Raw genomic sequence first — 24,834 nt, 5'->3', positions numbered from 1 at the left:
AAAAAATAAAAGACGTTCCTTATATCCCATTGTATTCTTGTGAGCAACATGGTATCTTACATATGTGAGGTAATTAATAAATATTGGTAAGGACCAATATTTCAAGGACTTTCTTCTTGAAAGCTTTTTTCCTTCTTTTTAACCCTCCTAGTTTGATTAATGGTACAATCATGCCCTAAAAACTCAAGTCAGAAATGGGGAAATATACTGAGATGCCCTTTCTTGTTCAATTTCCCTATTAGTTTACTTCTTTTTACAACTTCAGTATCACTTACATTTTCTCCCAGTTATTCCTCGATACCACAGCCAACTAATGTTCTGAAACTCGAAGCTGACGGTGTAATTCTCACTTAAAATGCTTCCGGAATCCAAAAGTCGGTGGAAGTCAAACCCGAATTCCTTAGTAGGACTTACCTGTTAGCAGTTTTCTGCATTTTATACTCCAGTGACAATAAAACTTTTGCAGATTTTGAAATGTTTATAAACTGTTAAGAGTAATACTTCTTCCCGACGTACCTCTCTTGCCCCTTTAATGGTCATCTCTACTCATTTTCAGGATCTGATTCTAAATGATTTTCTCTTTGAAACATTTTCTGTGTCCTTCCTGCTCTTCCTCTTTCTGCTCAGTTTCCCCAGCTCCTTGTGAAAATTACTATACATGGCAGTTATCCTGCTTTGCAATTCACGTTAAACTTCTACCCAGTAATTTATGAGTTCCTTGAACTCAAGGACTTTGTCTTAATAAATTTTGTATGCTTAGTACTGATCTTGAATTCTGATATACAGTTAAGGATCAGTAAATGAAAGAAAGAATGGGAATGAAAAAATTAATAAAAGTGTGAATAAATTAAAAATTATGCTGCAGTATTTTATGATTGATATGTAAAACTTGCTAAGTTTATGTTTCCCAGTATATTTCTTTGTTTAATACTTCAAAACAAATCAGGTTATTAATATCCTGAGGTGATGATCTGAATTTATTAAAACTGTTATTATGAGCCTATTCAATGTTAATTTTTCTAGTAAAACAGGGAAGCAGTATTGTTAAATTGTCTCTCTGAAACAGAAACAAACCCCTACCATGTTGTTCATTTGAAAGTAGAGAATAAGCTGCCAATATTTCTGAAAATAAATTATTTCAAAATCTGTTTTTACTTTTCAGTCAGCATTTCTCATAATTTAAAAAATATCTCAAGGCATTTACTCTCACATGCCAAATCATGTCCTCTTTGCAACTTTTTAAGGTTTTCAGAAGATAAAAAGACATCATGGGAAAGATACTTGACGATCAGATTGAAAATACATTAGAATAAAGCTATTTTCCTCAAGATGAAATATATTCAAAAATAAAATGTTTTATCACTAATAAAGAAAATTAAACTTAAATATATCAAGATTTGAAATTATGCAGAGACGCTTCTTGCTCATTTTATAAGCTTCAAGTAGCTTGTATTTTTCTAGCATTTATCTCTGATTTTTAGGGGGAAAAAAGCTCTTCTTTTGTTAATTCCTTCTATTCCTTTTAATGAAGCAAAAAATAACTGAAATTTAAGTGTGTGGAGAAAACAAAAAAGAAAAAAAAAATTCAAATTGAATGATACTTGATGGAAACTACATCTAGGAAAAAGATATAGAAATAATCCCTCTTTCAAATTTCCACCTTCAGAAAAGAATATCAGAAGGTCAAGCAGAGCTTTCATCATTCACTCTTAGGATATATATTTTCAGAAAATAATAAGTAATTCCAAGGTCTATAATTACTAAGGTTGTCATATTGCCCTTTACCTTAATAACCACTAAAGGAATAAGAAGCAATACACACATGAGACGTTTAAAAAATCTTAAATGAACAAGTGTTACCAACAGCATATCTTTAGCAAACACAATCATAAGATTCTTTTGTTATGGATTTATCAGAAGGCAGCTACATTTGAATTGATTGATCACTCCATTGTGCACATTCTAACAGAAACTGAAACATAAAAATATGAAATAACTTGATAACAAATGAACTACCTATACTTTTTTTTTATTTTGCAAAGCATTTCATAAAAAATCAGTTCATGATGTGATTTGGAAAATTAATAAGACAAGATCTCTACGTGAATTACCTTTATACTACATTTAAGTTATCTTTGCAAGCTTTGAGACACTTAATCTAGTAGTGTATTTTGTTTTGAGGTTTGGACATTTTACCTAAATACAGATAGCATAGCTAGTGCTAGTTTTGCTTCTTTAAGGTCACATTCATTTTTATGCAGGCCTATTTTCTGTATAGCCCTTTCCTTTACAAACTTTATCATTACTTAATCCACATGCAATTTAAGCTTTTCTGATCCCTGTGGAAATCATTTATCTAAAAATGGACTGTTAGTTGTACCATAAACTCAGGTTCTTTGGGAAAATAAAGGAACACCTTAATCCTGCCTTTTTGTCTTATTTTATTCTTTAGATTCTGCACCCCTATTTAAACTAGTTTCTGGAGAAAAGTAAGATGGGCTTTCTACTGCTGTTAGTCATAGGCAGGAAGATTGTGTTTCCAACTGGCACACCATGCTGATCATTGCAAGTGGAACGCACAAGGACAGGTACTCATCTTAGCAACACTTTTATTTCTTAATGCTTTCCCCCCTGATACTTCTGATACATTGTCACTAAAGCACATTCTATGGAAAATAGAAATCCATAGAAATTTATCCAAAAGCGGTGGTACCCAACTGCCTTTAGTGGCTTCAGATACTACATGTGTTTATGGATTTACAGGCATACCCTGGAGATATCGTGGGTTCGGTTCCAAACCATGGCAAGAAAGCAAATAAATGCAATAAAGCAAGTTACACAAATGTTTTGGTTTCCCAGAGCATATAAAAGTTATGTTTTTACTATACTGCACTCTGTTAAGTGTGCAATACCATTACATCTAAAAAAACAATGTACATACCTTAATTTAAAATATTTTATTGCTAAATAAATGCTAACCATCAACTGAGCCTTCAGTGAGTCATAATTTTTTTTGCTGGTGAAGGATTTAAAATATTGCAAGAATTACCAAAATGTGACACAAAGATATGAACTGAGCAAATGCTGTTGGAAAAATGGTGCCCATAGATTTGCTTAATACAGGGTAGTCACACACCTTCAGTTTGTAAAAAACACAATATCTGCAAAGTGCAATGAAGCAAAGAGAAATAAAATGAGGTATGCTTGTATCTGAAACTTTCTACAATCATTTTTTCAATTAAAAAAAAACTTGTGTGTTCAAAAGATGCTAATTCTATAAATGGCTTTATGGACCTGAGCTACAGAGTCAGTATATACAAATCAGCATCTGAACGCAACTAGCACTTCTAACATGGTACCTTATTAAACACAGTTTAGTTAGACTTTCCTTCTAATCTCAATATAGCTAAGTGATTCTAAAATATCAGAGGGACTTCCCTGGCGGTCCAGTGGTTAAGATTCTGCTCTTCCAATGCAGGGGGTGCGAGTTTGATCCCTGTTCGGGGAGCTAACGATACCCCATGCCTTGCGGTCAAAAAAACAAAACATAACATAGAAGCAATATTTTAACAAACAATAAAGGCTTCAAAAATGGTTCACATCAAAACATATTGAAAAAAAAAAATAAAACATCAGAGTTTAACCTGTCATTTTCTGAGTGTCTGTGCAGTTGTGGACAAAGTCATAATTTGGAATCTTCATTTGGCAACCTGCCTTAATACATATGTTTTCACTCTTTTACTAATAATCGTTTTATAAAAATTGAGGTGAAAAATGCAAGTCTCAAAAAGTCTATCCTCCAATAACAGGATAGTGTGGCATTCATAGATAGAGACCAGTTGGGAAACAGCTAGGAAGAAAGCACTTGCTAATGCCGAAACAAACTCCCTTCATCCTTTTGTTTCTATGAGTTTTTTTTTTTTAACCTCTTATTGTTCCAGATGCTCCTGTGAATTTTATGTTATCACTTGCCATGTAATTCATTGTGTGCCAATAGGGAAACAAACAGAGCTCGATTTATCTGCGTTTGTTTTCTACTCACAAGAGGTTAGGTAGCATTACTTTTTTAACATCTTTATTGAAGTATAATTGCTTTACAATGTTGTGTTACTTTCTGCTGTATAACAAAGTGAATGAGTTATAGTATACATATATCTCCATATCCCCTCCCTCGTGCGTCTCCCTCCCACCCTATCCCACCCACCCTATCCCACCCCTCTAGGTGGTCAAAAAGCACAGAGCTGATCTCCCTGTGCTATCCCCGCTGCTTCCCACTAGCTATCTGTTTTACATTTGGTAGTGTATATATGTCCATGCCACTCTCTCACTTCATCCCAGCGTACCCTTTGCCCTCCCTGTGTCCTCAACTCCATTCTCTATGTCTGCGTCTTTATTCCTGTCCTGCCCCTAGGTTCTTCAGAACCATTTTTTTTTTTTTTTTAGATTCCATATATATGTGTTAGCATACGGTATTTGTTTTTCTCTTTCCAACTTACTTCACTCTGTATGACAGACTCTAAGTCCATCCACCTCACTACAAATAACTCAATTTCGTTTCTTTTTATGGCTGAGTAATATTCCATTGTATATATGTGCCACATCTTCTTCATCCATTCATCTGTCGATGTACACTTAGTTTGCTTCCATGTCCTGGCTATTGTAAATAGAGCTGCAATGAACATTTTGGTACATGACTCTTTTTGAATTATGGTTTTCTCAGGGTATGTGCCCAGTAGTGGGATTGCTGGGTCACATGGTAGTTCTATTTTTAGTTTTTTAAGTAACCTTCATACTGTTCTCCATAGTGGCTGTATCAATTTACATTCCCACCAGCAGTGCAAGAGGGTTCCCTTTTCTCCACACCCTCTCCGGCATTTATTGTTTGTAGATTTTTTGATGATGGCCATTCTGACTGGTGTGAGGTGATACCTCATTGTAGTTTTGAATTGCATTTCTTTAATGATTAGTGATGTTGAGCATCCTTTCATGTGTTTGTTGGCAATCTGTATATCTTCTTTGGAGAAATGTCTGTTTAGGTCTTCTGCCCATTTTTGGATTGGGTTGTTTGTCTTTTTGATATTGAGCTGCATGAGCTGCTTGTATATTTTGGAGATTAATCCTTTGTCAGTTGCTTCGTTTGTAAATATTTTCTCCCATTATGAGGGTTGTCTTTTCGTCTTGTTTATGGTTTCCTTTGCTGTGCAAAAGCTTTTAAGTTTCATTAGGTCCCATTTGTTTATTTTTGTTTTTATTTCCATTTCTCTAGGAGGTGGGTCAAAAAGGATCTTGCTGCGATGTACGTCACAGAGCGCTCTGCCTATGTTTTTCTCTAAGAGTTTTATAGTGTCTGGCCTTACATTTAGGTCTTGAATCCATTTTTAGTTTATTTTTGTGTATGGTGTTAGGGAGTGTTCTAATTTCATTCTTTTACATGTAGCTGTCCAGTTTTCCCAGCACCGCTAATTGAAGAGGCTGTCTTTTCTCCACTGCATATTCTTGCCTCCTTTATCAAAGATAAGGTGACCATATGTGTGTGGGTTTATCTCTGGGCTTTCTATCCTGTTGCATTGATCTACATTTCTGTTTTTGTGCCAGTACCATACTGTCTCAATTACTGTAGCTTTGTATTTTATAGTCTGAAGTCAGGGAGCCTGATTCCTCCAGCTCTGTTTTTCTTTCTCAAGACTGCTTTGCCTATTCGGGGTCTTTTGTGTTTCCATACAAATTGTGAATTTTTTTTGTTCTAGTTCTGTGAAAAATGCCATTGGTAGTTTGATAGGGATTGCATTGAATCTGTAGATTGTTTTGGGAAGCATAGTCATTTTCACAATGTTGACTCTTCCAATCCAAGAACATGGTATATCTCTCCATCTGTTTGTATCATCTTTAATTTCTTTCATCAGTATCTTACAGTTTTCTGCATGCAGGTCTTTTGTCTCCTTAGGTAGGTTTATTCCTAGGTATTTTATTATTTTTGTTGCAGTGGTAAATGGGAATGTTTCCTTAATTTCTCTTTCAGATATTTCATAATTAGCATATAGGAATACAAGAGATTCCTGTGCATTAATTTGTATCTTGCTACTTTACCAAATTCACTGATTAGCTCTAGCAGTTTTCTGGTAGCATCTTTAGGATTCTCTATGTATAGTTTCATGTCATCTGCAAACAGTGACAGTTTTACTTCTTCTTTTCTGACTTGGAGTCCTTTATTTCTTTTTCTTATCTGATTGCTGTGGCTAAGACTTCCAAAACTATGTTGAATAATAGTGTTGAGAGTGGGCAACCTTGGCTTGTTCTTGATCTTAGTGGAAATGGTTTCAGTTTTTCACCATTGAGAACGATGCTGGCTGCGGGTTTGTCATATATGACCTTTATTATGTTGAGGTAAGTTCCATGTATGCCTACTTTCTGGAGGGTTTTTATCATAAATGGGTGTTGAATTTTCTCGAAAGCTTTTTCTCCATCTATTGAGATGATCATATGGTTTTTAACCTTTTTATCCTTCAGTTTGTTAATGTGGTGTATCACATTGATTGACTGGAGTAAATTGAAGAATCCTTGCATTCCTGGGGTAAACCCCACTTGATCATGGTGTATGATCCTTTTAATGTGCTGTTGGATTCTGTTTGCTATAATTTTATTGATGATTTTTGCATCTATGTTCATCGGTGATATTGGTCTGTAGTTTTTTTTGTGGCATCTTTGTCTGGTTTTGATATCAGAGTGATGGTGGCCTCATAGAATGAGTTTGGGAGTGTTCCTCCCTCTGCTATATTTTGGAAGAGTTTGAGAAGGATAGGTGTTAGCTCTTCTCTAAATGTTTGATAGAATTTGCCTGTGAAGCCATCTGGTCCTGGGCTTTTGTTTGTTGGAAGGTTTTTAATCACCGTTTCAATTTCAGTGCTTGTGATTGGTCTGTTCATATTTTCTATTTCTTCCTGGTTCAATCTCGGAAGGTTGTGCTTTTCTAAGAATTTGTCCATTTCTTCCAGATTGTCCATTTTATTGGCATATAGATGCTTGCAGTAATCTCTCATGATCGTTTGTAGTTCTGCAGTATCAGTTGTTACTTTTCCTTTTTCATTTTTAGTTCAGTTGATTTGAATCTTCTCCCTTTTTTTCTTGATGAGTCTGGCTAATGGTTTATCAATTTTGTTTATCTTCTCAAAGAAACAGCTTTTAGTTTTATTGATCTTTGCTATTGTTTTCTTCATTTCTTTTTCATTTATTTCTTTTTTTTTAAAAGTAATTTTAATTAATTAATTTATTTTTGGCTGCGTTGGTTCTTTGCTGCTGTGCATGGGCTTTCTCTAGTTGGGGCGAGCTTGGGCTATTGCTATTCTTCATTGCAGTGTCTGGGCTTCTCATTGTGGTGGCTTCTCTTGCTGTGGAGCATGGGCTCTAGGCATGTGGCCTTCAGTAGTTGTGGCATTCGAACTGTAGAGCGCAGGCTCAGTAGTTGTGGTGCTCAGGCTTAGCTGCTTCATGGCATGTGGGATCATCCTGGACCAGGGCTCGAACCCATGTCCCCTGCATTAGCAGGTGGATTCTTAACCACTGTGCCACCAGGGAAGCCCTTATTTATTTATTTCTGATATGATTTTTATGATTTCTTTCCTTCTGCTAAATTTGGGGGGTTTTTTGTTCTTCTTCCTCTAATTGTTTTAGGTGTAACTGAGGTTGTTTATTTGAGATGTTTCTTGTTTCTTGAGGTAGGATTTTATTGCTGTAAACTTCCCTCTTCGAACTGCTTTTGCTGCATCCCACAGGTTTTGGGTCGTAGTGTTTTCATTGTCATTTGTTTCTAGGTATGTGTTGATATCCTCTTTGATTTCTTCAGTGATCTCTTGGTTATTTAGTAGTGTATTGTTTAGCCTCCATGTGTTTGTATTTTTTACAGATTTTTTCCTGTAATATATATCTAGTCTCATAGTGTTGTGGTTGGAAAAGATACTTGATACGATTTCAATTTTCTTAAATTTACCAAGACTTGATTTGTGACGCAAGATATGATCTCTCCTGGAGAATGTTCCATGAGCACTTGAGAAGAAAGTGTATTCTGTTGTTTTTGGATGGAAGTCCTATAAATATCAATTAAGTCCATCTGGTTTAATGTATCATTTAAAGCTTGTGTTTCCTTATTTATTTTCATTTTGGATGATCTGTCCATTGGTGAAAGTGGGGTGTTAAAGTCCCCTACTATGATTGTGTTACTGTCGATATCCCCAAAGGTTGTTAGCTTTGCCTTATGTATTTAGGTGATCCTATGTTGGGTGCATAAGTATTTACAATTGTTATATCTTCTTCTTGGATTGATCCCTTGATCATTATGTAGTGTCCTTCTTTGTGTCTTGTAATAGTCTTTATTTTAAAGTCTATTTTGTCTGATATGAGAATTGTTACTCCAGCTTTCTTTTGATTTCCATTTGCATGGGATATCTTTTTCCATCCCCTCACTTTCAGTCTTGTATGTGCCCCTAGGTCTGAAGTGGGTCTCTTGTAGACAGCATATATACGGGTCTTGTTTTTGTATCAATTCAGCCAGTCTATGTCTTTTGGTTGGAGCATTTAATCCGTTTACATTTAAGGTAATTACTGATGTGTATGTTCCTATTACCGTTTTCTTAATTGTTTTGGGTTTGCTGTTGTAGGTCTTTTCCTTCTCTTGTGTTTCCAGCCTAGAGAAGTTCCTTTAGCATTTGTTGTAAAGCTGGTTTCGTGGTGCTGAATTCTTTTAGTTTCTGCTTGTCTGTAAAGGTTTTAATTTCTCTGTCAAATCTGAATGAGATCCTTGCTGGGTAGAGTAATCTTGGTTGTAGGTTTTTCCCTTTCAGCACTTTAAATGTATCCTGCCACTCTCTTCTGGTTTGCAGAGTTTCTTCTGAAAGATTAGCTGTTAACCTTATGGGGATTCCCTTGTATGTTATTTGTTGCTTTTTCCCTTGCTGCTTTTAATTTTTATTCTTCGTATTTAATTTTTGATAGTTTGATTAATATGTGTCTTGGCGTGTATCTCCTTGGATTTATCCTGTATGGGACTTTCTGTGCTTCCTGGACTTGATTGACTATATCCTTTCCCATGTTAGGGAAGTTTTCAACTATAATTTCTTCAAATATTTTCTCAGTCCCTTTCTTTTTCTCTTCTTCTGGAACCCCCTATAATTCTAATGTTGGTGCATTTAATGTTGTCCCAGAGGTCTCTGAGACTGTCCTCAATTCTTTTCATTCTTTTTTCTTTATTCTGCTCTGTGGTAGTTATTTCCACTATTTTATCTTCCAGCTCATTTATCTTACCTTCTGCTTCAGTTATTCTGCTATTGATTCTTCCTAGAGAAGTTTTAATTTCATTTATTGTGTTGTTCATCATTGTTTGTTTGCTCTTTAGTTCTTCTAGGTCCTTGTTAAAGGTTTCTTGTATTTTCTTCATTCTATTTCCAAGATTTTGTATCATCTTTACTATCATTACTCTGAATTCTTTTTCAGGTAGACTGCCTATTTCCTCTTCATTTGTTTGGTCTGGTGGGTTTTTACTTTGTTCCTTCATCTGCTGCGTATTTCTCTGTCTCCTCATTTTGTTTAACTTACTGTCTTTGGGGTCTCCTTTTTGCAGTCTGCAGGTTCGTAGTTCTCGTTGTTTTTGGTGTGTCCCCAGTGGGTAAGGTTGGTTCTGTGGGTTGTGTAGCCTTCCTGGTGGAGGGGACTGCTGCCTGTGTTCTGGTGGATGAGGCTGGATCTTGTCCTTCTGATGGGCAGGACCGTATCTGGTGGTGTGTTTTGGGGTGTCTGTGAACTTAGTATGATTTTAGGCAGGCTTTCTGCTAATGGGTGGGGTTGTGTTCCTGTCTTGCTAGTTGTTTGTCGTGGGGTGTCCAGCACTGGAGCTTGCTGGTCATTGAGTGGAGCTGGGTCTTAGCGTTGAGAAAGAGATTTCTGGGACAGCTCTCACCAATTGATATTACATGGGGCTGGGAGTTCTCTGGTGGTCCAATGTCCTGAGCTCAGCTCTCCCACCTCAGAGGCTCAGGCCTGACACCTGGCCGGAGCACCAAGATGCTGTCAGCCACACGGCTTACATGTAAATGGGTTACATTCTCCAATCCAAAGGCACAGGGTCGCGGGCCTTCTGCACTCAGCTCAGTCCTCCAGCCAGACATCATCCTCCGGGCTTTTTCGATATGGAGAGCCTGCTTTGGATCCAGGTCCAGCTGCATTCTCTAGCATCTAGAAGAAGCAGCTGATGCCCACATCCTCCCTTATCCCTGCCGCAACTTGTCACGATCCTGGAGTGCCTCCATTTGTGAATTTATAATCATTTCAAAATAAAAGTTGACAGTTACTCTTCGGTTGGCAATTTCCCTCCTAAAGTCAGAATTTTGGGGCTTCAACCTGAGCACTTACCTTGACACTTAAGCCTATTCAAAACGTGTTCCTGAGGACAGTTTTGAATTTGCCAAAAAGTGATCTCCAGCCTACCTGTGAGCATGCATGGGAGGGTTAAAAGAATTGGAGTTATCTAATCAGGCCAGTGAAATCAGGATTGAGACTCTGTTTCAGTGATAAAATGATGTATCCTACAGAGTAAGGAAGTTTGACACGTCCACTGAGAAAGAGAACAAAAGAAGTGAAATGGACTGAAACTGCAGGATCCCCTTTCAATCAATAATACAGAAGGCCTGTGTTTCACTCACTCAACAGGGACTACAGTCTTCCACTGTTTGCAATCCAATTACCTTAGAATCCTACTTCTGGTTTTATCAATTTGGCAATTGATATTCAAGGGGAATAGGCTAAGGGACCACAGAGTCATTGATATGTCTAGATTCTCTGAGATTGACCATTGTATTAAAGCCACATCGTCAAAAAGCTACAGACCTATCCTATGTAATTATATATCCCTGTATCAAGATCTTTACAGCATTGAAAGTTAATATTGTATACTTCATTTATTCCATATTTAATAAAATAATTTACCATATTGCTATGGACTGAATTTTGTCCCTTCAAAATAAATGTGTGGTGGCTATCTCCCCCAGTGTAATGGTATTTGCAGAAGAGCCTTTGGGAGAAAATCAGATTTAGATGATGGAGATGGTGGGACGCTCATTATAGGATTAGTGACCTTATAAGAAGAGTCAGAGATACCAGGGCTCACTCTCTCTCTGCCTTGTGAGGACACATTGAGAAGGCAGCTGTCTGCAAACCAGGAAGAATGCTCTAACCAGAACCCAACCATGCTGTCACCTTGATCTTGGACTTCCAGCTTCCAGAACTGTGAGAAAAATTAATTTCTATTTTTTAAGCCACTCAGCTTATGATATTTTATTACAGCAGCCTGAGTTGACTAAGACGTATGTGGAGAATATTTTTCTGTACTCTGAAAAATGTTATCTGTGGTTTATTAATTACGTGTTCAAATTTATATTTTATTGTTTGAAACAATGTCAAGCCTGAAGAAAAGTCATGAGTATAATTTAAAAAAGAAAACAAAAAACTCTTGTATACCCCTTGCTCTGGAGCCCCATTCAAGTTTTGCTAAATGTGATTGGCTTTAAAAACAAATCCACAAATTCTTTGAAACTCCTTTCATAAAAGGAAAGCGGTCCTCTTTTATGACTTTCTTCACATTTCTATTATACCAATTATATTTTCAAGAAGTTTTGCTTTAACAAAATTAGGAAACATTTAAGTCAGAGCTCAGAGAAATGAAATAAGTCACGGAGAAGACTGTCAGTAAGGTGCTCAGAGCAAGCAGCTATTTTCTGACGATGGCATAGTTCATTATTAATACACTTCAAAACCTGCAATCAGTTTTCACCCAGAAATGTGGGGGCCAGAGTGGTACTCATCTTTAACATCTCTAAAAGCTTTATCCTCCTTAAGTTTAAAAAACTAGAGACAGTAACCATGCAGATGTGCTTTTGAAGCATTTCCTCAGGCTCGCTGGGGTGGGAGGATAGGAGGAGGAGGACTAATTAAAAAAAACAACTAGAAAATTGAGTTGAGTGATTTACCCAAGTCTACAGACTTGAAATGCCACACCGAAGAAAATGAAGTGATTGCACCTCACTTTCCTCAGCACCTGATCTCATCACATTTCTTCAGGTGCCGTTCAGACCAAGCAGCTCTATCCTGCTGGTTGAGTGTTACCATGTTCTTAGCATTTGGACAGCCTGGAGGAACAACAGTCCTATATAATAGAAAGGTTGATTCCAAAGCTGACCCCATCACAATGTCCCAATTTAACAGACAAGAACAAGGATGTAGAAGACTAACTAATAAAGACAAACCAGAAAATACTGATTTCAACCCAGAAACATAATGTTTAATTTAAAGGCAGCTCTTTGGAAAACTCTTTCTTCTGTTGTCAAATAAGCATTGGAACCTGTCTATCTTTCCAACCATTCAATTAGAACAGAGACAAAGGAATGACACTCTTGGCTTTGAAGCAAACACTAGGGCACAGAGTGGATGCATGATTCGGATTCACTATTCTTTCAAATTGCCAGTTTTAATTTCTACCACCTGATAAAAAAGAGATATCCTTTTTTCTCATACATTGAGCCATTTTCTACTTTTCTCTCAAAGGCAAAACAGAGAGATCTAACTCCAACTAATGGCTTTTAATTTAACATGAAAATATCGTATAGGACTAAAGTCTTTCACTTTATAAAGTCAAATGACCTGCACTTTGTTTTCTAAGTTAATATACTACTTGGAATAAAAATGAAAGTACAAATCGCAGTTGATTGATTCTGCCTGAAAGCACTAAATTTAAGAGTCTTCTGCGTGTAAAGGTTCATATCTTTTATTTATTGACCTGGTCTCAAAAGATAATTGCATTAAGTAATATCTTTGACCAATATTAGGGAATACAAAGGAAAATAAAGTTGTCAAGTATGCATATGTGAGCTAAAGTGTAAAACTCCCATATATTCAATGATATAGACAGGGCATGTTAAGGTCAAATAAGTATATTCAAGTTAAGATTTAAGCAAAGTACTACTGAGCAAGTCAAGTAATATCAAGAGTAAAAACATTAAAAATTGAAAGCATGTGACTGACTGACTGCTGAACATGCCGATGGGGTAATGAGGGGTGGTGGTATTCAGGTAACTACCTGCCACTTTACTTCTACCCTCCTGCACCCTGAAAGTATTTAAATGCATCAAGTACATCCCTGCTATGCTCCAAGTAGAGTAAATTTGAGTATCCGGAGCCACACTAGATCTACAAATAATTTTAGTCATAAGTGATTTTACCTCAGCTGGATAGACACACTTATTATCTAAATAAATTCATCTACTTCTGCCACCTGGAAAGAGAAGTCCATGTACGAAATGCCATTTTTCTTAAAATATAAATTAGAAAGGATCCATTTTAATCCCTATGGATATTGCTTAAGTAGAAAATTTCTGTGTCACAAATTTAAAATTCTAGAATCAACCTCACACAGATCTCTTGTCACATGCAACTTTGAAGTCTTGTCAGCACTGCTGCCTAATTTACATGAAATACCCTGGAGTCACTGTTTCTTTGTAGTATAGTTTGTTAAATATTTAAGCACTGCTTTAAAGTACATATGAGGTTACTAATCAATCCCAGTGCCCTTAAATTGCATGCTACGCTATGCACAATTTCCTCCTCTAAGCATGTGAAATTCTAAATTATATTTGCCTTTGATAACTTTATTTTAGAAGTATCACAAGAAGGAATAAAGCTACTATAAAGTTCATATGCGGTATTCTGGTAATGGAGTAAGGACCTCACAGGAATTTGAGAATGCGTGTGTATGTGTGTATGTTTGTGTCTGTGTCTGTGGGTCTATCTGGGTTCTTCTGTGAGAAACAGAAGTGTGACTGGATACTGAGGGGAATTTTAATCATATTAAAGTACTCCCCTGGGGCTTCCCTGATGGCGCTGTGGTTGAGAATCCGCCTGCCAATGCAGGGGACACGGGTTTGAGCCCTGGTCCGGGAAGATCCCACATGCCACTGAGCAGTTAAGCCCGTGTGCCATAACTACTGAGCCTGCGAGCCACAACTACTAAGCCTGCGTGCCACAGCTACTGAAGCCTGCGTGCCTAGAGCCTGTGATCCACAACAAGAGAAGCCACCGCAATGAGAAGCCTGCGTGCCACAACGAAGAGTAGCCCCCGCTCGCCGCAACTAGAGAAAGCCCGTGCGCAGCAACAAAGACCCAACGCAGCCCAAAAATAAAGAAATAAATAGATAAATAAATTTATTAAAAAAATAAAAATAAAATAAAGTACTCCCCAACTTAGCATTTATTTATGAAAGATGTGGCCCTTGCATACCCGCATCAGGTTAAAAGCCAGGGTTACTTGTTACAGACACTCTCATTGTTCCCTCCTGTGTGATGCTTCCATCCTTTACAAAAATCTGCCTGGATTCTATAATTATGAACTCAAAATTGTATTAGTTTATTATTTAGGATCTTCTGGAGTCATATGATACATAAACATATTGTAAAACTGATTAATTTTTTGAGATAATTGGAAAATATAAACAAGAGTATTATGAAAAATAAACTCAAAGCTGTGTGTATATGTTTGAGACAGAGAAAGAAATGGAAAAACAGAGCTAGAGTGAGATATATGTATTTATCCATCTATACATCATACAATATACCATGCATACATCACACACATACAAAGGGGAGAAAGAGAGAAAGAATGAATAATAGGTCAGCAGAGATGACTGCCCTAAGACAGTTAACTGAAAAGCAAAAAAACCTTAGATATTTTAGGGAGCACTTTTTCCTCTGACTTAATTGTCTCATTAACAATTGAAAGACGGCAACCAGGCTACCGAGAAAAAGAGGAAATAAATGTGAGTATCCATCTACCTCCAAGAAAAATTAAGAAAACTAGTTATTGGGTTTAATTTTGTGAAGACAGTACTTCACTGAAATAGTTATGAGAAAAATCAAGGTAATATAAAGATCAGAGAAAGTTAGAATTCCATGAGATCATAAAAGCTGTCAAGAGCTCCAGAACTACCCTTCACTTATGTATACAAAGTACCCAATGCCAATATCTGAAATGGATGAAATAATTTTTGGTTATGTGTGTAATATCCTAAAAGCTATGAGGATTATTTTGGTATCAAAGCTGATAACTGCAGGCACTACCAAGGTTTAAAGATTGTTAAATATTAAAATCACATCTGCCCAATTCCTCTGAGTGCGTTTTTACTCTGATTCCTGACTTTCTCACCAACTAGCAACTCAGATGTTAGCATCAAGGGCCCTAAAGTCAATGTCCTTTCTGATTTGTTTGTGCTCTTTGCCAAGGAAAATCCTCATGATTTTTTAAAATAAATTTATTTTTTCTATTTATTTATTTTTGTCTGTGTTGGGTCTTTGTTGCTGCGTGCAGGCTTTCTCTAGTTGCGGCGTGCAGGGGCTACTCTTTGTTGCGGTGTGTGGGCTTCTCATTGCGGTGGCTTCTCTTGTTGTGGAGCATGGGCTCTGGGCACACAGGCTTCCATAGTTGTGGCACGCGGGCTCAGTAGTTGTGGCTCAGGGGCTCTAGAGCGTAGGCTCAGTAGTTGTGGTGCACGGGCTTAGTTGCTCCACGGCATGTGGGATCTTCCCAGACTAGGGCTCGAACCTGTGTCCCCTGCACTGGCAGGTGGATTCTTAACTACTGCACCACCAGGGAAGCCCCCCTCATGATTTTTTAATTTAAAAAAAATTTTTTGGCTCCCTGACTGCCAACTCAAGACTTAGGGAGGCCAATGTTTACCCCATGTACATGTTTACTCCTGACCTTTTTAAGGAATCTTAAGAAAGAAAGAGAAATGAGGCTGATGGGCAGTCCTGGGAACCAGCCCAAACACTAACCCAATGGTGCAGGCTCCAGCTACTCATCAGAAAACTCACGAAAGAAAGAAAGGAGGCCCTCGGGGACAGTAAGGATGGTGGTGGTATATTGTGAGCCAGACCAGAGATGCAGTGAGGATCCCCATTCAACAATCTTTGTTGAATTTCATTGCTATTTAATAGTGTATCTTCCTTGAAATCCACACAGACCCTGGTGTCTGGGATATTGGCAATATCAATATTATCTTTATTAATAAAAACAAAAAGCTAACCTTTACAATGTCTTCATTATGTGCCCCAAACATTCTAAAAACACACATGCACACATAGGCATGCGCGTGCACACACATGAAATTTGAGCACTAACAATATCATTATCATTTCAATCATTTAGATGAAAGAAAATAGACGGCATAGATTTACTCAAAATATTGAATGGTGGAGGCAGAATTTAACCCAAACAGCCCAAGAGCTGAGGTCATTTACCATGCAAACTGCTCTCACATGGCCCACAGGCTCTGTTCTACCTAGATATGATAGATATCCCATGAGCTGTCCCCAAACTCAAATTTGGGAAATGCTAAGCCAAACATATTTAATTTTTTAAATATAGACCTCTTTGTATTTTAAAAACATTTTATCAAAATAATATGTATTGTGGTTGTAAATCAAATTATTCAAAAGAGATTGTACTTACAATGCTTAAAATAGTATTAATAAAATTCTTCCCCATTCCCAATCGTGCTTTTAACTTTCTGCTATTTTGTTCTTGTTTTTGCTTTTTCATTTCAGTTGGTGGTTGACACTAATGGTCCTAATATTAGAATAATGACTTTAATAATGTCTCAATAATAGGTGATTAGCACTATTTCTTGATTTATATACTTTTGAAGACAATTATGAGCCCAAAGAACAGGAATTTAATTTACTTATAACCTTCCCCTTACTTCATTCTAAAGTTGATATTTACATTTTAGTTCTTCTTTTGCATATCTTTTACTTTTAAGTAATACCTCTAAATTGTATTTATCTATCACCTTGAGTAATCTTTAATCATTGTTTGCACCCCACCTTTTCTTCCACCATCCACACTCAGTTTCCTCCACCTAACCCTGCCTGAGACGTGCAGCTTTGCTTTTATATCATTAAGGCTAATATTTATAGTGTCTTCAGCAACCACGACCAGAGCTTTCTGTTTATGACTACTGGAAAATCAAATGATGTGATATCATGGTATTATGCGAGACTCAATTTCAGGCGTGGGGACCATAGATATAAAAAAGTAGTTTCTTGTTCAGCTGCGTATTCTTTCAAGAAGTAAACAATGTTCCAAGACCTCCATCTACAGTACCTGTAACTTTCAGCTTTTCAGCCCCAATGGTAATCTCATCTTCATCTGCAGAAAACAGCACCCTGCCATCTTCACTTGCTCTCACTTCAAATCTTTTACACTGAGCTTCCACAGCATCAGCTCCTATGGTCAGAGGAAAGGTTTAAAAATGAATCTGGTATCCAGGAAACCATTAACATGTATTTTTTTTTTGAAAAAGAAGAGAAATACATATATTATTTAATCTCTACAGTATGTTTTATACCTAAATTAATATTTTAAAATTACCATCCTTTTCAGGAGGCTGTCTAATTTGGTAGGGTATTGCTGGGCTAGGTTGGTTGGGTACACATCTGACCTCTAAACCCTGACATTGTCCTGACAAGGTCTGTGTGGGTTTAGCCAGTTAGAAAATCTTTGCATATACACAAGGAGAGACGATGTCTGCTTTGTTCTTGGTGGCAGCCTGAAGACTTGGCATTATACCTGGCATGTGCTGGATGCTTAATAAGGACTTGTGGACTGAAGGATTCTCGTGTTTTCTCTCTGCAAGTAGACAATAGTGCCCATACTTGCTACATCGCAAGGTACTTATAAAGCATTATTCAGTTGTGAACCTTTAGTTACTCTATACTTCATAGATTCTAATACTGCAATTTGTTCACTCTTTATTACTACTGAATGTGAATCCATTTTAGATTCAATATTGCAAATGTCTGTGTATATCTATATATACATACATAACATATACATATTTAGTGTTCTCCAATGTATCTTCTAATCAATAATTTTCTTTATTAAAATATTTTAAATAAATACAATTACATCATGTAATTGAAATCTATTTTCAATTTATTGGACAATTTTGCACATTAATCCATCCACAATCCACAAAGCTAGCTCCCATACGTGGAAAACATAATTAATTTGAGAGTGAGCAGGGCTTCAGCAAGATCAAACTGGTCAGGGGGTGAGGAATTGCTATTTCCATAACAGTGATTTCTTTCTTTTGGCATATGCATTTGGCATATGGATCTGTATCTTCCCCTCCTGTTAAGATCTGGAACATCCCTCTGCTGCTGTCTACATCAGAAACTCTTGGCAGGTACAATGTGGTCCACTCAGGGACCTGGGCATAGCACCCTTTGTGCATATTTCTTTTCATTTCTCTCTACATGTGCTATGGACTGAATGTTTGTGTATGCCCTAAATTCATATGTTGAAATCCTAACTCATAATGTGATGGTGTTAGGATATGGGGTCTTTGGAAGGTAATTAGGTCATGAGAATGGAGCCCTTCTGAATGGGATTGGTGCCCTTATAAAAAGACACAAATAAGTTTGCTTTCTCTCTCTGTGCAGTCTATGGAGTGAGGACACAGGGAGAAGCTGGCTGTCTGCAAGCCAGGAAGAAGCCTCTCACCAGACACTGGATTTGTTGACACCTTGATCTTGGACTTCCAGCCTCCACAACTGTGAGAAATAAAAATCTGTTGTTTAAGCCACCCAGTCTATGGTATTTTGTTACAGCAGTCCAAATGGACTAAGACAATGTACTACCATTTTCTGTTAGCTATATGACCCCCAGGAATTCAAAACAGGAGATTATATTTGCATTCCAAAATGCCCTCTAAATTTAAAATTGTGTCTAGTTTCTAGTAGGCATTTAGTAGGAGAATGTTGTAGAGGTGAATGAGTGCAAGACTCAACTTTCTTCCCCTTTCCTTAGTCCTCAACCCCACCTCAGCCCTACTCTCAACCCTAGTCCATGTGTTTTAGTACCTACACTTTAGTAAATTACACCTCCCCATCATCATAGCTCCTGAGGAGTACTTAATAAGAGGAAGACATTATTCCACACTGGTAACATGTGGGATAATTTCTCTGAAAACAAGAAGTTTTTCTTATATTCTGAAACTACATATATGTTTTCAGGTCCACAAAGAAAATGTGCAAACCTCCAGTGAGAACAACGCTAAATACTTAAAAGCTGGTGTTAACCATGCAAGCTATCAAGTTCAAAACAGCATGAATTGTATTTTAAAGTCTGTTCTTTTAAGCAAATAACTTTCCTTATGGGATTTAATGGTAATATTGCAGAAACCATGGAAGACCTATCGTTCCTGGTCACCGTCATTGCATTTAATCTTGCAAACACTATTTCAGCAGCCTGTGTTCAGTTGATTTTGTTTTCTTTTCATCATGGCCTAACTTTCCTGTATTGAGATTTTAATCTTTGAACCATAATAACTCAAATGGATGAGTTTCAGTTGGTGGTTGACACTAATGGCTCTAATATTAGAATAATGACTTTAATAATATCTCAAATGGATGATGTTCAAAAAGCCATGTTTGAGGCCACATGTGTTGATAAAAGTGATTTCTAAGTTTTGAGGCTTCTGTGTTTCAATCTATCTTCAGGGCACTGAGGCATACATTAAATATGAACTGCCTAAAAGATATTACAGATACTATACATGTAAAACTTAACATGTACACTACCTTGCTTCCTTCAAATATATTTAATTATTGGGTGAATTGATCCACAAAATATATCACTGACTTTAATGACACTGAAGTATATAGATCTCTGTGCTTATAGATACATACATACCTACACACTATATACACACACACAGCAGCAAGACTTTTCTTGGCATAATACTTAATGTTGTTATATGGGAGACAATTTATTAACATAAAAATGCTATATTATAAGTCACAGAAACTATTAGAAATATAAGTTAAGTGTCTGGATGTGGCAAAGTAAGTTGAAATCTTAATTCATTACATTTAAATAAGCAAAAGAAAATAAGCAGATTAGAAGACATTTATGCACCTGGAATAGAAGAGATGCATCTAGGCCATAAATAAATGGATAAAGACTCATCCAATTGAAAAATAGATATATACATTAATACAGCAGACTACACTCTATTCAACATATTAGTATAATTACAGAAGGCAAAATTGCAAGCAATTAGCAATGCATTGATAATAAGTAAATATTTTAAGTCAGAAAATAATTTTGAATGTATTGTGCTTCTGTATATTACTTTTCTGCAAATGGAAAGCACTTAATATATGTAATTGGACATATATTGCATTGTTGTGAATACTTATGTTTAAAATAAATATATTAGGCTATATGAAACTGAATGTATTATATCCTAACATGCTTGGTGTTGTCTTATTCTGTGTTTCAGGTTTCAAGTTAGCACCTCCTATTCTCTAGGCTAGATCACCTTAGGAGCCAGTTGTTCAGAGGGGCAGTGATGTCCACTTTAACCTTGTCTCAATCAAAGATGCCTCCAGAGTTGCAGGAAAGCAATATGTCTGAATGTCTCTGGGTAAAGAGCTCCAATTCCTTAGCAAATAGATCATGGGAGACAAGTTATCCAGGAAGCTCTATATTTTATTGGTCATCTTAAACACCAAATTGCTAACTAAAGTATCAAGACTAAGTGCTTCTTTCAGAATATCTCTGAGATGTTCATGTCAGCAACTTCAAAAATCAAAGAACAATTAGGTATAGAACAAGAGGGAGATTGATCAAGATGGCAGAGTAAGAGGATGTGGAGTTCACCTCCCCCCACTAACACATCAAAAATACATCTGCATGTGGAAAATGCCTCACTGAAAACGAACTGGAAACTGGCAGAAGGACTCCTGTACAACCAAGGCTGTGAGAAAGATCCACACATAATTGCGCAGGAAGGGAAGGAAAGCGATCAGGTTGGGACCTGTGCTCCCTGGGAGGGGACTCAGAGGAAAGGAAGAATACAAAGGTGAACACACTGGGGAGTGAGAGGTGAGAGCCACAGACTGGGCGCCCGGGTCCTGGGGTCCTATGTGGGGAGACCAGCTGCCTTGGCTGGTTGGAGGATCTCTGGGACAGGCAGGAGGGCTGTGGGAAGGCTGGGCTCTGATGGTGAGCAGCGTGCTCACTGGCTTGCCCGCGAGGCAGGACTGAGAGGGCAGAGACAGGACTGCTCCGGAGCTGCCGGGTTTCCCACGACCACCTCAGCGTGTGCCCCAGACCGAGCCAAGCTAACACTCTGGCGATGCTGAGCATATTTTCATGTGCGTGTTGGCCATCTGTATACTGTTGGTGGGAATGTAAACTGGTGCAGCCACTGTGGAAAACAGTATGGAGGTTTCTCAAAAAACTAAAAATAGGACTACCATATGACCAAGCAATTCCACTACTGGGTATATATCCCAAAACACCAAAAACACTAATTCGAAAAGATGCATGCACCGCAAGGTTCATAGCAGCATTACTTACAATTGCCAAAACATTATGGAACAACCTAAGTGTCCATCAATGGATGATTGGACAAAGAAGATGTGGCATATTACTCAGCCATAAAAAATAATGAAATTCTGCCATTTGCAACAATGTGAATGGACCTAGAAAATATTATGCTTAGTGAAATAAGTCAGACAGAGAAAGACAAATACTGTATGATATCACTTATGTGTGGAATCTAAAAAATAAAACAAAGGAATGTACATAGCAAAACAGAAACAGACTCACAGATATAGAAAGCAAACTAGTGGTTACCAGAGGGGAGAGGGAGATGGGGCAAGATAGACATATGGGATTAAGAGATACGAACTACTATGTATAAAATAGACATGCAACAAGGATATATTATTGTACAGCAGAGGGAATCATAGTCATTATCTTGTAACAACTTTTAATAAACTATAATCTGTAAAAATACTGAAACACTATGCTGTACACCTGAAACTAATATAATACTGTAAATTAGCTATACTTCAACTTAAAAAAGAACAAGAAAAGAGAACTGGCAGGAAAAAAAGAAAATATGTAAGCAAAATAACAGGTTTTTTAAAAGGATTGAAGTGTTCAGTACATATCCAAATATTTTCTCTAGTCCATTTAATGTTCTGTATAGATTCTTTAAAAGCAAACAAACAACAACGATGTTAATTTCTTATTTCCCTCAGAGATGGCTCCACTGCCCTTTTTGGAAGGTTCACATTTCTTACAGTCATATTTAGTGTCCAAATGCATGTTTTGCAGACAAGTAGAGAGGCTCCGTTAATTATGTACTGGCTTTGCATTTTCTATGTTAAATCAGTCAAAGACATGAACTGGAAAGTTTTCTTCAATAAAAAGAAAACAAGGCAAAGATCAAAATGGATATGTCTGGTGTGTTTTCCTCAAGCATAGCAGGATGAATCCTTTCTTCCTATATAACTCTAATTTTGTATGTCTGTCTTCAAGGTCTTAAAGAAGAGCATTATTAAAAGATTAGAAATTCCCACAAGAAAAACAAAAACAAGATTCAATACAGTCAACTAAATTCAGTGTTCTGAAATTGCTGATTTAGAATTATCATGGGTCAGGAAAAAACCAAACCAAGTTTGAAACAAAGTAAGCTGCTTTCATGAAATATAAATGTAAATAAGCCTGTAGTTTATTTTATTCTACACGATGTGTGTCATTAAAATCTTGCACGTGGAAAGTGCACTCCGAGTGTACGGGGTACAAGAGGAGAAGAAGCAGCCGAATAAAGGAAAGGCCACCAGGGCCAGGCTGGGAAGCTTGTCTCAGAAGAAGGGCTATTGAGCCTTGGGATCTGCAATCCTCATGGCATCTTGCCAGAGATCAGTCTTTGTTTCTTTCCCCCTACCCTCAGGAACTGCCTTCTGCTTTGGAATTGGAGGAGCAGCCATTCTTCCATCCACAAATAAGGTAGTTATATTAGCTCTGAGGTTATAGTCACCTTTGTAGCCCTACCTGGGACTCCCTACAGTCCTGTGTCTAGACCGATGCCTTGTGCACAATATTCCTCAATTAAACTGTGTTTTTAAGTTGAAATGAATTCCATGACTCTCCACTTGTTTATCACTACTTCCTTGCCCATCTATACTATCCCTACGATCACATACAATTGCTCACCGTCATCCTTTCCTAAAAAGTTATGAAAAACTTATGCATATAATAATTATATAAATAATGTTACCCACCACCCCACTGAATACATATCTACTATTTCCAAAATAGGTGAAACTTTCAGTGTAACCTTTCCTTAATCATATGTCCCTTCATCCTCTGGGAGCTCCAGATGTCAGCAATGTCCCCAAATGAGTGTTTATCACTCCCATTTTATAACCTTACTACTTATGTATGTATCCATCAAACATTTTTCTTATTTTTGCATGTTTTGCACAAGATACACGCACACATGCACAGACACACCATTTTATTTTATTTGTATTTTTCAGTGACTAGATTTATTTTGTTAAATTGTAGCTCTGGTTTATTCACCTTCACTGCGATATTCTATTATACGGATATACCACAAATTAGTGATCCATTTTCCATTGAAAATCTTTTAGGTTGTTTCTAGGATATCAGAATCCGTAACAATTATGCTATAAATGTTTTTGTGTAAGGATCCTTCTACACTTGGGCAAACGTGTTCCAGGGCTTTTACTTGGGTGTGGGATGGCTGGACAGCAGAGTGTGTACTTTAATTTTACTAAATAATAAAAAGTTGCTTTCCAAACTGATTGTATTGATTTACATTCCTACGGAGAAAGTATGAGTGTTCCTGTAACTCACATCATTGCAAACACTGAACGTTAAAAGACTTTAATTTTTACCAATCTGCGTGTTAAAAGGTATGCCACTATGGTTTAAATGTACAATTCCCTGATTGCTGTTAGAGTAAACATCTTTTTTATGCCATTGCTCCACAGATTCTTTCCTGACAATATACTCCCCACAGTCAGTGCATGGGGGCATGTGAGGCCAACTCTTTCTCTAGAAGTGGTTCAGTTCTCATAGGATATTATTCTCTCTGACCAAAGCAGTTAATCCATACACAGGCACGTGACTCAAACACTGATTTTTGCTCTAAGTTTTGAAAAAGAGGCACATTCTTCTTTGAGATCAGACACTGAGCATGATATAAACTTGAAGCTTTTAGCTGTACTTCCAACATGGAGAAAGTCTGCCTGAGAAATCAGCCAATCAGTGAAAGGGAGAAAAAAAAAAAGAAGAGAAAGAGAAGGACAGAGAGACATTCCTGAAATTATTGCTTAAATAGTCAGATCCAGTCAGAAACAAATGAATCAAGCTCTGAACTTTCCAATTTTATAAATCAATAAATTACTCACTGACCCCACTCATTTTGAAGAGTTCATAAATTTTGAATTGGGTTTCCTTTAGCTGAATTCTTTTACTCTTTATTTTCTTCTTTAAGTTTCTATGTATTCTCCTCTCCGTCATGTTCATCTTTATTAAACAGAAATTCTGGAAATGTTCCACCTTTTAAGTATCACTGAATTTCCCCACAAAAAATTCATCAGTCTTTAATTAAAAGGAAAAAAACATGCTCTGTACCTCTAAATTAAAAAGCATTAATATATCAAATGTTACTTCATAATGACAAAAAATTGATTCACCATGAATATTTAGCAATTTAAATTATTATAGATGTAGAAACATGATGTCAAAACAAAGCAACATTTGACAAAACTACAAGAAAAACTAGCCAAATGCAGATTCTTGACAGGAGATTATAAAATCTTTTCTCAGTAACACAGCAAAAAAAAATAATAATGGGACAATTAAAACATTTTTATCAACGTTGGCATATTGGTCGTGCATTGAATCCTTAA

At 36.9% G+C, this 24,834-nt stretch overlaps 1 protein-coding gene across 3 annotated transcripts in view; it reads right to left on the bottom strand.

Moving 5' to 3' along the window:
• SGCZ (sarcoglycan zeta) overlaps positions 1-24,834 on the bottom strand; it is a 308,800-nt gene that overhangs the window by 25,319 nt on the left and 258,647 nt on the right. For 2 of the 3 annotated variants that reach the window (XM_059909345.1, XM_059909346.1), the window contains one exon: positions 17,195-17,317. The exons of the other annotated variant lie outside the window; for it this stretch is intronic. In XM_059909345.1, coding sequence (XP_059765328.1) covers positions 17,195-17,317 — 123 coding nt within the window. The remainder of the gene's footprint in view (positions 1-17,194; positions 17,318-24,834) is intronic. 3 annotated transcript variants of the gene reach the window in all.

This window comes from Balaenoptera ricei, chromosome 21 (assembly GCF_028023285.1).
Source record: "Balaenoptera ricei isolate mBalRic1 chromosome 21, mBalRic1.hap2, whole genome shotgun sequence".
NCBI lineage: Eukaryota > Metazoa > Chordata > Mammalia > Artiodactyla > Balaenopteridae > Balaenoptera > Balaenoptera ricei.
The sequence above is the reverse complement of the archived record's forward strand: the minus strand, read 5'-3'. Positions and strand labels throughout refer to the sequence as shown.